This window comes from Amphiura filiformis, chromosome 6, assembly GCF_039555335.1.
Source record: "Amphiura filiformis chromosome 6, Afil_fr2py, whole genome shotgun sequence".
NCBI classification, from domain to species: Eukaryota; Metazoa; Echinodermata; class Ophiuroidea; order Amphilepidida; family Amphiuridae; genus Amphiura; species Amphiura filiformis.
In genome coordinates this window covers 73616847-73631869 of record NC_092633.1, presented here as the reverse complement: position 1 = coordinate 73631869, position 15023 = coordinate 73616847, and the positions used below count along the sequence as shown (strand labels likewise).

At 35.7% G+C, this 15023-nt stretch overlaps 1 protein-coding gene across 2 annotated transcripts in view; it reads left to right on the top strand.

The window, feature by feature from the left end:
- Positions 1-15023, top strand: part of LOC140155997 (ras-related protein Rac1-like) — a 31886-nt gene that overhangs the window by 4788 nt on the left and 12075 nt on the right. The window contains exons 2-8 of one of the 2 annotated variants that reach the window (XM_072179056.1): positions 817-987; positions 8589-8623; positions 10416-10459; positions 12299-12437; positions 13023-13137; positions 13593-13710; positions 14401-14561. In XM_072179056.1, coding sequence (XP_072035157.1) covers positions 10435-10459; positions 12299-12437; positions 13023-13137; positions 13593-13710; positions 14401-14561 — 558 coding nt within the window. In that variant the 5' untranslated portion in view covers positions 817-987; positions 8589-8623; positions 10416-10434. The remainder of the gene's footprint in view (positions 1-816; positions 988-8588; positions 8624-10415; positions 10460-12298; positions 12438-13022; positions 13138-13592; positions 13711-14400; positions 14562-15023) is intronic. The other variant, XM_072179055.1, reaches the window with a different exon arrangement.

The window sequence follows — 15023 nt, the reverse complement described above, 5'->3', positions numbered from 1 at the left end:
TAATAATTTATGCATATGACGTATTGGGGAATACCACGGAATTGCCATCCTGATTGGTTGTGCAGAGTTGTTTACAGAAAGAATTCACGTGTTCGGAGATTAAGAGATGAAATCGTCCGTGAATAGCGGAGGAATAGCGCGAATGTGCGCGATTCTAAAAATAACATGCCCTCAAATTCACCTTGGGAAACCCGACATTGAAGGGCGCACATGTCGAGTGTTAAACTTAAAGTGTTTACAAATTTTTCCCAGGGACGCACTGTACAGTCGGGAGTGTTGTCACTGAGTGGATAATATTATAAAATACAGTATGAAACGACATGATTCTTGCGGTGGTAACAACGCTTTTTTGGAAATATATTGGCATTAAATAGTAGTAATGTTACATAAGAAAGTAATGGTAAGCTTAAAGAATTGTTGTGTACTTTTATTACTGTCAAGTTCAGAGATCGGTAAGCTAGATCGGCAGCTGATAGCTCATTTGCCGATTCAGATTCAAGGCCGATGCAGTCCATATCGGCACCGATCTCCGATTCACAGATCGGGATCGGCCAACACTAGCTTCAACATTTGTTCAAAGATTTTACCCCTCCCATGTCAGTATGTCACAAAGAAATTTACGCCACTGATCCCACACACACACAAATGAAGCCCAGCACCGTCATCGCTAATCAAAGGGGCCTGTGAGTTCATTTCACCCCCGGGCCCATAATGGCTCTCGGCGGCACTGAGTTGTGGTATAATTTCTGACATTTGTTAGTCCTTTTCTTAAAGATATTGACCCACCCTTTGCTTTTCTTACAATGTGTCTTATAGGTGACATCTGACAAATGACAAGGTGACATGAATGTGTGAACAAGATCACTCGCATTGTTAATGGCAGAGATTTGACTTTGAAGTGGGTTTCAGACACAGGTGTAAAATCAAACAACAGGCAACATACCTTTCTATTCACTTTGATTAGAATTCTGCGTATGAGCAGACCAAGTAAGTTATCATTGAAAATCGATACCTGTATGTAATTATTTTACTTGTTACTAGTTATTTGCATATTAAACACATGATTTGTTCCAATTAGACCAAAGTCAGCAATAAGATAATGCCAAATAACAAAAATTACAAGTTTCTTGTTCCCGTCCACTTCCTTTTTTGCCGTCGCCACCTTTTTTACTATTTAATAAAAATGCAGAAAAAAACCCCACATTTTTTAAAGTAAAAAAACAAACAAAAAACACTTTTTTGTCAATTTTTCTTTTCATATTTTTTTTGAAGATTGTGTTCAGTTTGCTTATGAATTAAGCAATACTCTTCAAAATGTGTGTGAGTCCCTGCTCTTCACGGCGTTAGCATTCTGTATTATAATTGACTTCGCTATATATCTAAACCTTGAGTCGTTTGAAAACTATTCAATAATACTAGGCGGTTACCCGTATTTGGCGGTTCTCGGCTGTCGCAATTACCTGGCTGATGGTGACTGTACTCACCAAGTTTTATGCCCATAGGACAGTTTTTACTAATCTGACCTCAGATGACCTCGAAATGACCTTCCAAAATTTGGCTCTAAATGTTGACTGTACCCACCACGTTTCATGCCCATACGACAGTTTTTCGTAATTTGACCTTGGGTGACCCCAGATGACCCCAAAATGACCGTCCAAAAATTTGACCCCATGATAAACTACTGAACAAATCCCAAATGAAAGCTAAATACAATGTAAAGTTGCCAATTTGGCAAGTTTGTAGTCAGATTATACCTTTCTAAATATAATGAAGCACTTACGATGTACGTACCTAATTCCTTCCATGAATCACTGATGAAGACCGCCCTTTGTCAACAGTGAACAAGCATGATGAAAGCTTGACTGTTCTAAACTTGTCTGACGGTGAACCCGCTAAAAACTTAACAATTGTTATGAATTCCTGTTGTAAAAGCCTATCCCACAATATATTACTGGGGTAATGAAAAAATATTGGCTTTCTTTTAATACAAAAATCTCAGTTTTGGTGAAGAAAAATGGGGGATGACTCTGACAATCAGGTCACACAAAAAAGATTTGAATAAAAATCAGTTCATGACTCAAACATAATAACTAAATGGCAACATTTTCCTTAATATTTTGCTTAGATAGTGTACACAATTTTGGCCCTCACACACATGTGGGGCTTATGTTATCATCCAAATGGTTGGTTGGTTGCCTGCCTGCCTGGTTGTTTGTTTGGCTGGCTGTCCGGGCAAAAGCAAATTAGTTAATGCACTGTGCAGCTCCAACGCAATAACCAATCAACTTCATTATTATGTCTTCAGAATCTTGCATCCTATACCTGTGTACATATACATAACCTAGCTGTCCGATAAATTTGTGTATCGGTCTCCCGGAGCTACAGGTTTTTTTTTCATATCTGTAACCTCTTCATAAAGTGCATAGTTCATTTTATGTGTAAAAGTCAACATGTCTCTTGGTGTGATTTTTTAATCTTTTTTTGTAAATTCTGACATGCCATGACCATTTTTCACCAAAAATCACATTTTTGACCATAAATCACATTTTGACCAAAAAATCACATTTTTGACCAAAGAAAATCACATTTTTAACCAACAATCACATTTTTGACCAAAAAAAAATCACATTTTGAGCAAAGTCATGTTTTTTACCAAAAATCATGTTTTCTACTAAAAATCATGTTTTTGACCAAAAAAGATTCTGAAGAATGATAAAATTGGACAGATACTTTCGCATGATACCTGAATTTATCGATCTCGCTAGAGTTTTCAAATTATATCATTTGAAAACTCTAGCTAAATTCAGATATCATGCTCAATCTGTCCAATTTTAAACTGCTCAAATAAAGAAAGTCCGCAGTCATGTAACCCGTCCTACACCAAAACCTGATCTTGTTATGACAATTTGATTGAAAAGGACGTGTTCAGTATCTTGTTAGCTGCAATTTGATACCAAATTTGCTGCATAAAACTCTAAATTCACAGAGATTGATACCAGTATATGAAATTTGGTGCATTTTCAAAAGTTGCAAATTAAAAACGGACCACGCGGACCTGTAGAGGAGAATGGCAGAGCGCGACCATTGACATAGCCCAAAACAACCGCTAGGTCATATCGATCGCATCGTGCCCTAGCATTCATCTTTAAAGCACTGTGCAATCCATGCGTTTTAAATTAACATGAATAAAGCGCGCACTTGGGATAGTCGTGGGCAAGCAAGCTTGACCATATTGCCACGCTAAGCAATTTCGACCGCGTGCTTCATTTGATTTGCAACTTTTGAAAATGCACCAAATGCCATAAACTGGCATCATTCTTTGTCATTTTTGAGTGCTTGGTAGCAAATTTGGTATCAAATTGGAGCTAACAAGATTCTGCACACAACTGTATCAATCAAATTGTCATAACAAGATCAGGTTTTGGTGTAGGACAGGTTATATGACTGCGGACTTTCTTTATTTGAGCAGTTTATATCAAACTTGGTATGTGATGGCAGCCTGTGTGCTGCACAGTTTTGTGTCATGTTATAATGCATATTTCTGAATTAGTGACTTAGTTGTATAATTACAAACCTTTATAATGTACACATCTTTGAGTGGGGGCCACCTTAAGTACGAACCGTGTAATTCTTGTTTTAACATGTACCATATTCTGTACCTAATGTATGGTCGTCTGGTACATAAAAGGAACACTCTGGCAATTACAACATTATGCATTAGGCCTATATGTTAGCAAAAAAATTATCAAGCATGAATCACATAGTTTTAACTAAAAACACACTCATATTGACCATTAAAGCGAATAAAAACATTACAATTATGAAATGAAAGATACTTATAGGAATTCACATTGTATGCATTGCATAATCCAGTGTGTAAAATAGAGCCTGTCCCAGACGGGCTACTTTGTCTCCGTACGTGCTATTTTCCTAACCAGTCCGTCCGACAGACACCCTGAAATGTTGCCGCTATGTACTATTTTTCCCACCTAGGAAATGTTATACACTAATAACTAATAACTATGAGTCGATGACAGCTCCCGAGCACTGCTACATCAAAACCAAATCAAGCAATATGGACAGGTTACTTTCAAGCCGGAGGGAATACTGTCAGGAGCAGCCTGTCCTGCAGACTATTTGCTTTTGGACTGAAATTTACACACTGCATAATCATTTGAAATAATTAAGTTGCACAGGTGTGGTTAGACAGAACTTTTCATTAATAAAGTCATTTGAGGCAGGCACTTATTGGAGGAGATCTCTAATTGTTTTAATTTGGTACATTGATAGTTTGGCAAATTAATAATAAGGTTTAATCTCTAAGTTTTATTAAATACAAAAAGGCAAATGTTTCACATAGATAAGTCAAATAAAATCTATAGACCTTGAAGAGAGGAAGTGATCAATATATCAACAATGGGAACCTCTTCCAGTACAAGGCCTGTAGTGTGTACACCCAATGTGTCAAAAAAAGTATACACATACATTCAAACTGGTATGGCATGATTTGGCTGCCGTAATTTACCACTACCGACTATGGTACCATTGGTTGGGGTGGGGTGGGGGTGGTCGGTGTGTTCAAATGTAATAATTTGTGCAATGTGCATACATTGTACATCAGGGAAAAAGTTCATTTGGCATTTGCGAGGGCAGCCAGGCAATTCTGCTAAGGGCTGCTAGGGCACCAAGGTAATCATATGCTAAAGAATGCATCCAAAGTTACACATTTTGATGGGCACCAAGGCAAAGGCATGGGGCACCCAAGGCAATTGCCTTCTGTGCCTCCGGTTATATTTAACCTGGTATACCAGACTTCAATAATTCTTTTAAATTTTTCGTTTTGTGTGCATATTTTTCTAATTATCTTGTCACAAAAATCGATGTGCAATGTTGTCAAAAGTGAACTCTGAGAACCAGTGTCCGAAATACAATGTAAGGAAAATATGGAGGTTATCCCGAGGATAACTAAAGCATAAATTCTGCTTGTCCTCAATACATTTTGGTTGTCCCCAAAACATACTTTTGGAGGTAAAATAAAGTGGTTGTCCAGGGGATAAGTGCATAGCTCAATATGGTTGTCCCCAGTGATTTTTGGACAAGAGGATAAGTGCTTATTTCGAACACTGCTGAGAACTCACTGTTTTAGTAAAAAATGTCAAAATTATGCACAAAACAACCTAATTTGCATCTTTTTGTACCAATGAATCCAAAATGTCTGGTTTTAGTGTGCCAAAATTCAAAATAATTTTAAAATCTGAGTGGCTTGTTGACTGCAAATCTTTGTTTTGTTTACATAAAACATTTGCTGGCGTTAACAACATACAGATTTCATGCGACTTGACTGCGTTGGATATTGTTACAAGTTGTTAATGACTCAAGGCCAAAAAAACCTTTTTAACAAAAGTCATTTCAGAATGCACAACGAAACACACTGTTTAATTAAGTTAACAATACCTGAATATTTTAATCAAAAGATAAGTATGATTTGTCAATAATCTTGTGAGAGAACATTTGAAAGTTCTGATGTCAATGTTCTTGAATCTTGATGTATATCTTGATACACTTGTCCTGTGAAGAATTAGATCACTGTTCAGCGAAGTCCACTGAAGACTTTTATATCCTGTGCATAAAATCGTTGCACAGTTGACTATTTCCAAAATGGTGCTATTTTCACCTTTCACACAATTTCTTCAGCCTTGGATCCCCGTTTCCACTTACATAGACAGATGTGTTGTTTTAGAGGGGTGTGAGAGAACAGATATTTATCTGTTTTCAGATATTTTTTTTTCAACTTTCAGATATTTTTCTACACTTGTTGTGTACAAAAATATGTATGGTTTAAATAATTTCAGATTTTTAAAGCTAAAAACAGATATTTTTTCAAAGACACTCTCAGGCCTGTGTTTCATTATAAACCAGACTTCAACAAGTCGATAGAAGAATGTATTCCTTCCTTGGAAGAGTTACGCACTTTGACGTATTCTAGATCTTCTCTGATATTACTGGATAGTAGTACATTGACTACATTAGATATGTCAAGGTTCGCAATTTCCTTTCTTTGAAGGCATATATGGACTGTAATCACACTAGCTAGCCCACAACAACACTGTAAACTATGCAGAATTGTGTTTCCATGATCTTTTACCAAGCACAGAAAAATGCGCTTTAACGATCTGGGTTTTTTTCCCAACGTGATGCCATATTCACTTTACAATACACAGGTTTGCAATGTGTCACCTGGTACGAATTGTGCGCGTAATAAGAATATTTTGCATTTGCGCATTCCTGATATTTCCTGTCAAATTACTTCAGGTCTCTTGAGCCATGTGACTTAAAATTTAGATAGAAAGAGTAAAATAATGATTTTTAAATCAAGGAAAAATGAGAGGAAATAGTAAAGCGTTGTATTTTTTCTGTTTTAAGTGAAAGAATACATAGATCTTAATGTTCATAAAAATATAAAGACATCTCAAATTCGGGTGTGGACGAATATCATTGTGTCTCCCTTTATGCTGGCCTTCAAAGAATGATTTGGAAACTGGGCATCAAGAATTCACATTTTCTGTATTATCTTTCTGAAAAAAGTTTCAAAACCATTTAGGAGCGTTACAGCAAAGGAAATTTAGAAGTAACTTGGTTTGTTTACTTTTTTATCTTATCCTGATTCCTGGCTTTCAGTTGCAAGTACATTGAAGTATGCATAAATTTTTTTGCCATGTGTTCCACGTTTTACTGTTCTATACATGTACTTGTAGAACTAGAAGGGTTCCACTTTGTATACAAATTCTATCATTTTAAAAACATTTTTATTCTTTTGTAAAGATAAAATCCCATCACTTTGAATTAGGCTAACAAATTATTCAAAACAACTTCAATATTTGGATAAATATGCTGTTATTTGTGTAGGTTGTCTGTGGTGAGTCAGGTACATGTACATTGAGGACTTTGCACCACACATGCATACCTGCACTAGTCGCACACAGTCCCATTGCAGTATACAAATGGGTTGGTTGGTTTATTGAAATTTTAATTGCATTGCGAGGGTCTATGATATTGTTAATAGATTTTGATTAGCATGTCCTGTAATGAAACATTGTACCATGCAGTGAGATTATTAGCATCAAATGGAAAGCTGATGTAATAAATGTAGTTCAATTCTGATGATGATAAGAATTATCCATTACCCAACCCAACCAAATTATTTCTGAGTGCTATCAAGTCCATTAATCAGACTGTACTGGTCATATTCAGGGGTAGTAATACAAGTGGGTCATGGATTTTTGTTATAAAAAATAGGTTCATAATGATAGCATGTAATGTCAACCTGTACAAATCAAATTTTTATAAAAGTAGCCACAATCTTTGAAAAGTAGACACTGAAATGGTGTCCACTTTTCAAATTTGTGTCCACTTTTTTTCAAATAATTTCAAATTGTTTGAAAAAGGTGCACATTGTTGACTTGTTTTGGACCTCCAATAGTTTTGTTTGATAGCCTTAACTTGGCGCATATGTACATGCAAGAAACAATGCTAAGCCAATGCAGCACACGCTGAACTTCAAAGCTAGTGCCGCTGACCATCCATGCCACAATAAAGGTATCAGATTGCTGGACCTGGAGAGAGAGAGATTCTTCTACAAGGACACTATATAATATAGACAGAGATTTATGAAGTGAATACATTGTAGATATGCTATCCATGTTTTTGAGTTGGTTAGATGGCCTTTGAGTTAACACTAGGACCCCAATCTTCCTTTCTTGTGATGTCACCATCTTTATGTCAAAATTGACTTTCACAGATAAAACTCTGTGAGTCAGGGCCGTAGCAAGCGGGGCGGCCGGGGATGCCATAGCCGCCCCACTTTTTGAGAAATTTGATATGTTTTTCTTTATATCTTTATATCAATTTGGGCATATTATTTGTAATTTGGCCGCCCCATATTTGTGATGGCCTCCCCACATTTTTCAACCTTGCTACGGCCCTGCTGTGAGTCATTTGCCCATACTTAATTATTGACCAAATAAGTCTATTTCAAGCAAAATATGTCTAAAAAACACATCATTACTTGTTGGTTTTATGTGACACAGTCAGAGTCAATAATTTGTCACCATTTGTAAGTTGTATTTGTGTGACTACTGACTAAATATGATTATATCCATAAATGTTATTTATTACACTGAGAAACAGGTGTGCAGAATCCATAGTGAAGTGACACAGAATGAATGAATATTTGTATGTGGTGATTTAATTGAGTATTTCATGCATGAAATATGCCTTATGGATGATTACATTATGATTACAAAATGTACACCTACTCTTGAAAGTGCATACATTTTAGTGATTTTAACCTAAATGGGTAAAAGCTATAAATTACACTTGATCACACCACATAACATACCACAATCATGATCATGGTAAGAGCATATAGGATTGATGATTTGGGCATATGAGCCCACTTAAAACAGTATGTAAAAGTAAAAAGTACAGTTATTACAAAACCAAAACACATTGAAAGTGTGTCTAAAAAGCTGTATAAATTAATTAATTAATTAGTGTCATTTAACTTTCCCTTCATGCAATCACAATAGGCCTACAAAGGCTTCTTCTTTTTCTTTGTTAAAAGGTATGTATGATCTGATTTCCAACATTTAATTTGCGAAGCTGCATGTCTTAATTTCTCTATGTTCAAATGTTGTCTTTCTGTATGTGTGTAGGTGCACAGTAGACATGTTATGTGTATTAAAAATGTAATTTCAATAGCAAATAAATAGGAAAAACAAAACAAGCAAGAACTGTTTACCATTTAATCATGCAGAGGAGAAAAGAATGAAATGAAAATGAAATACTAAATAAATGTGTAAAATAATTACAATGATATTTGACTCTTGAATGAATTAATGAATATGGTTTTCTAATCAAAATGATGTATTGCTATGCCACTGCACCATTGGTGCTTTTGCAGCAAAAGATTGCAATACAGTGATTTTGTATAAAATGGGAGTACCAACATCAGAACATAGATGATCAGAACCAGTACCACTAATTCACTGTACATGTTCTGACAATCAAGAAAATATATTTTTGTAGTGTAAAAATAGTTTCAGCATGGGTGCAAAACCTTAGTTTTGTTTCATTATGTGTCAGCTCACCAAATTAATTCTGTGGGGGCAGAGCTATTTCCTGTTTGTCTGTATGCATTTATTTTACTGTGTAAATCATCACTCTAATATGATAATAAATTGCATCTCCTACATTGTACAAACTAAAAAGACATGGTTATTAAAAGCACTCATCATGTCAGCACCGTAGCAATTGGAAGAGACAGAAGCAACCATGGTAGCCCCAGTTTTTGAGTAATTTGTTTAAAATGTACTTCTATGTAATATTATCAATTTGGACACAAGTAACCATATTTTGACCACCACAATTCTTGATGGCTCCCCATATTTTTACATGTTCCTGATTTAAATATTAAAACATATTCATCCAATATACTTTGGTTGGATATGAATTTAAAATTGAGGTATTATGATCGGTAATGACTGGCGCACAGATCACAGGGTGCCAATGCATGGGCGATGTGGAGTGGAGGGCAAATATTGGCTGAAATTTAGTTAATTTTTTTTGATGTATTTTTTGCTTGTGTTCTGCATGTAAAGTGTTATGTCAAAAATAAGCACAGAATGCTTTTACTAACTATATAAACTATCGTTCGATTTGGGCTCTTGACGAAAAACACCATGTTCATTGTGTTATTTGCCCTCATGAGTGTCAGAGACAAACCCAACTGGCAGATTTACCATGTAGCATTATACAAAAAATGTATATCTAGGGCACTTTTGAGTCTCTAAAATGGGTGTTATATGTGTGTGTCACAAAAATATTCTGCTTTCAAGCAAGACTGTATACATTAATTTTCTTGTTTTTATTTTATTTTCTTATTGATTTATTGATTTGTTTTAAAAAACATTTATTTACCTATTTGTTTGTTTGTTCATGTAGCATATAAATATGTTGCTTATTTTCATAGTTTGCATTTGCCAGATTGAACAAGTATTGTTTCATTTGATCAGGAAGTGTAATCTGAGCTTGTCTCATTGGCATCCTATAATTAATGGTACAGCTAGTGTGCATGTTATATGTGCATGTATTTAGTTGTGATCTATTGTATTTCTATTTTTCTCTTTCATATTTTTTTCTAGTTAACTTCTTCTTTAGTGGTGCAGCATTTTTCTGATAGTTGGTAGTTTTCCTTTTTTGTAAAAAATTCAAAAGAGAGTAACACAATTTGTTAACCTTGCAGGTTTTTTTTGTAATCACATCATTGTGTTATATTAACCTGTTAAAAATGTTAAAATGACATATTTAATGGCTTGTTTGCTTACATGTGTCTTTTATTATCACTTTAATCTTAGGTCACAACCAGTAGATTTTATGGACCCTGATCCAACAGCAGAAGGTTAGTGCATAGATCTTTTTTCTCCCTCCCCAACTTTAGATAAAAATATCCAGCTAATCAGAAATAAGTTTTGTTTCTCTCTTTCTTGCTGCATATTTGCCAAGCAAACAAATAAATCCCTGCTAGCTTTGAGCTTTATAGAGATACATGTATGTATCAAAACTATGATGTACACGAATCAAATAAAAAGAAAGAAAAAGAATAAATAACCAACAGCACCAAAGGAAAAATGCTGTTGGTGCTCAATTACTTGCTGTGCTCCAGGAACAGGAACAATGAAACTACAGTTTTTGAAAGTAGTGAAGTTGGGATCCTACTTTATTTTTCAGTTTTGAATTTGTAGATATGGAAATACATCTGGTTTTAAAAATAAGTAAAAGAGTAAAACATACCAAGAAAGATATGGAAATGGCTACTAGTGGGTGGTGATATAATTGTAAATCATTTGGAGTTTGTTTCTATTTGTTATCTAAACAGAATCACAAATCATGGTGCAGCTATAAAAGCTAGTGAGAGTCATCGTGAGAATAAATAGTGCCACATTGTTCCTGTTCCATTATGATTCTGTCTTGGCCCTAGAGTTCTCTCTCTCTTCCTTCCTGAATGATATCATGCATACACATAGTCAAGTTGAGAGAGAGAATGTATGAACAACCGGAATATGGGATTCATATCAAGTTCAAGTATCAGACTTTAATGTAATTTTGTTCCTATAATGCAGTGTAATTGTTGTCCCTATTTATCAGGGACTTTCTTCCCATTTTGAACCCAATTTGTAGCCTACTTTCCAAAGGACGTACACATGTGTTATGCTAAAGTTGATTCTCCTCTTGCCTAGTTCACTCCAATCTGGATATCCTTGTTGTTATAATACCCTAGACTACCGGTCATATTGCTTTAGCTTCTACCCTTCTGCAAATACATCCTTACATTTGTGTGTCCCTAGCCATCTAGCTCTGTTTAAAAAGTCAAGGTACTTTGTAATCACTGTCAAATTAATAAGGAAGAACATTTGACCTTGAGGAGTATGACAGATAATGACAATGTACTGTAGGACATATTTAATTTTATCAAGGCATTTTGATTTGGTTAATTTTACATAGTAATTTGAATTGCCCTGATATAATCGTCAAAGGTGATCTATAGTCAATGTCTGATATGTGAGAAACACTTGGTCAGGGGTGTAGCCAGGGGTTGGGCATGGGGGATGATTGCCCTATTATTGTTGGGTATAATCATTGTGGAAAATGAAATTTAATGTTACTCTAGTCCTCTTTGGACCCTGACAGGCTTTTCACCCTCCTTCAAATGACAAGGCAACATGACATTCATTTTTTTCGCTCAGTTGCTCAAGAATATTATTAAAATTTTTTTTTTTTTTTTAAAAGCGCAGTGATTTATAGTGCGCTACTCACAGGCACAACGCCTAGACATTGATCCACAAGCCTCAGCACACTTTACAGGTTGTCGCTGACCACTACGGCCCCACATCATTCCACAAACCATTAAACAACAAATCAGGGACTTTGCTGCTTCAAGAGCGCACACCCTAGACATTCCACAAATAACCATCGCAACCAGGATCAGCTCCCCGAGTTTCACGTACGGGTTACAACGAGACAAATTAGCAGTGAGTTCCTTGTCCAGGGGAATTTCAAGCTAACTCAATTTTTCCGTGTGAGCGTACTAGGCACCGCCAGGGTTCGAACCCGCAACCTCTCGCACCACAGTCGAATGCCTTATCGATTGAGCTAACTTGACTTCAAATCTATGTTGTATTGTTGTCACACAATTTGAATTGTTTACATATTATGTGCATATTGTTTTTGTGTGCATCAGGTAGCCAAGACGGTACCATAATGGTGTCAACAGCCAGGCCAGTGAAGCTTGTAGTAGTAGGAGATGGAGCTGTAGGAAAAACCTGTATGCTGTGGTCTTATACCAGAAATGCCTTTCCTAAGGAATATGTACCAACAGTGTAAGTCTGATTTCTTGTGACTCTGTAGCCGATAGCTGGTATCCATTGATCATTTGTGACAATGAAACCTGTCTAGTAACAGATGTTCTATTAGTAGTACCCATAACAACCAGCTACACACTCACTGCAGGTGTTATGGTGTGCGTCCGATATGTGATGTGATCAAGCAAAATCAGTCGGAAGTTGGAAATATTGATTTTGAGATATCAAAACAAGGGAAGTATTTCCTTTCGTTTCCTATTGTTTTGGATTTTGGAAACTCTTTAACTGCTCGCATCTTTTGAACTGGTTGTCCAAATTCAATGGGGTTTGCTACAAAATGTAGAGCTCTTTTTAAATTGTGTTTACAATCCTAGGCTTCAGACTGATATTGTTTGATCACACCACATATGTGTAGCATTTTCACATGCTCAGATATATCTTTGAGTCACAAGTTTCAGAAAACTAAACTTTCTTTCCTTCATTATTGTGTAGCAGAATTTGCAATCTCAGATGATATCCAAACAAACCATAATATTGAAATTCCATGATATTTTTAAAGTCTGTAAGAATTCATTTTTTTTTGTTTTGTTTTGCTTTTTTCAGATTTGATAATTTTTCACAGTTAATTAATGTAGATGGTCAAGATGTGAACTTGGGTCTTTGGGATACAGCTGGCCAAGAAGATTACGACAGACTAAGACCCCTCTCCTATCCACAGGTAAGATTAGTCCCATTCATAGCGACACACAGACATGCATCGTATCATATCAGAGTTTGTTGCATTAAAACCAGAACCGACAGTACTAAGTATGTTACACATGACTTTATTCATTCATTTGTTCATTATTTCATTGCCTTGATATATATATAAAAAACTTATATTGTACATCAAGTACAACCAAACCCTCAAGAATGAAAGTTAGCAGAAGTTGGTTAATTTGGGTTATCTGATGCTCCACATTTTGGAAACTGGGCATGTGAATTGTTTCATTAAATTTTGTAGCTGCTTAATTAAAAGCTCTTGCTGCACCCAAAAACCTTAACCTGCCACAGCCTGGTACTGACATCTTCTGGCAGCAATTTCTGTGTACTTCCTCATCAGGAAGAATAATAGGATTTGTTGTGGTACCATATTTTATATGTTATCATTTTCTATATGCTGTTCTTTTTCAGACCGATATCTTCCTAGTATGTTTCAGTGTAGTTGGTCCATCTTCTTATGCAAATGTGCAAACAAAATGGATACCAGAACTACAGCATCATGCACCTGGAATACCCTATATTCTTGTCGGTAAGCATACTTCTGAGTTTCAACTTTTTGCTCATGGTCAATTAGCAGATTTCTGCTAAAGGGCAAAACAGGTTTTCGGATACCGCTAATAAACACACACAAAAAAAACCACCCAACAACAACAAAACAAACAAACCCAAAAAAACCCCACTAAACAAACATGAAGTTATAAGCCATACGAGATAAAAGATAGTAATTGATGGTTGAATGTTAAGGGGTTGTAGCCTAGGACACATTATAGGTAATATTTGAGGTATATGATAGATCTAAAAAGTAATTTGAATGTGCAAACAAACAATGAGCTAAGCTGTATGAGACATTTAGATGTAACCAAAATAACAAATATCACATGTGCAGATTTGTGCAATAATAGTGACTGAAAATAAAGCAGGAATGCAATAAGGTTGTTACAATTTACACCAAGTACTATTAAAGGGGGTCTCCAGCAATCATAACATTATGTCTTACAGGATTCGTGCTTGATAATTATTTTTCTTACATATAAGGCATAATGTTGTGATTGCCGGAGACTCCCTTTTTAAAGACCCTACCCCTAATAAGCCCTCTACAGAACAGGGCTTTATTCGAGTGACAAGTCTAAGTGCCCCTTTTCAATGCACCATTCATTAAATGGTGATTAAAGTTCTAACAGATTTAATTCTTTGTTGTTGTTTATTACTCCATTTTAAGGAACAAAGATAGACTTGAGGGAAGACAGGGAAGCTCTTGCTCAATTAGCTAATGTGAGCAAACAGCCATTTAAGAAAGCAGACGGAGAAAAATTGTGTACCAAGATTAATGCTGTTAAATACATGGAATGCTCAGCTCTCACACAGAAATACCTCAAGGCAGTAAGTCAACTTTTAATTTTTCTTAAGTTTCTCATGAAATATTAGTATCTGAAAGAATAGCTGGCATATTTTAGCTCAATATATGCAATAGGCAGAGCTGTTTTTGCTTTTATTAAAAAAGCAATAGATCTTGGCATTAAGGGGAACCAACCAAAAGGTTGAGGAATCCCTGTAAATGGACATAGGATTGTTACAAAGCTGACCCCTTCAACTCCTTCTGTAATGTAATCAGAAGTTGGTCAAAATGATATTGATGTTCTTATAGGAGGCACACAATCTATGAGTGATTACCATATTTCTGTCTTGTCTTTTCCTGTTCACCTTGCTGTGTTATAGTCATGAGGGATGTTGGATATTCAACCAAATTACAACAGATTTCTTCCAGTTTGTGATTAATGTGAACAAATTTGAATGACCCCAAGTGATCCCAAATTTATGTCGACATCGGATCTTATTATTCCA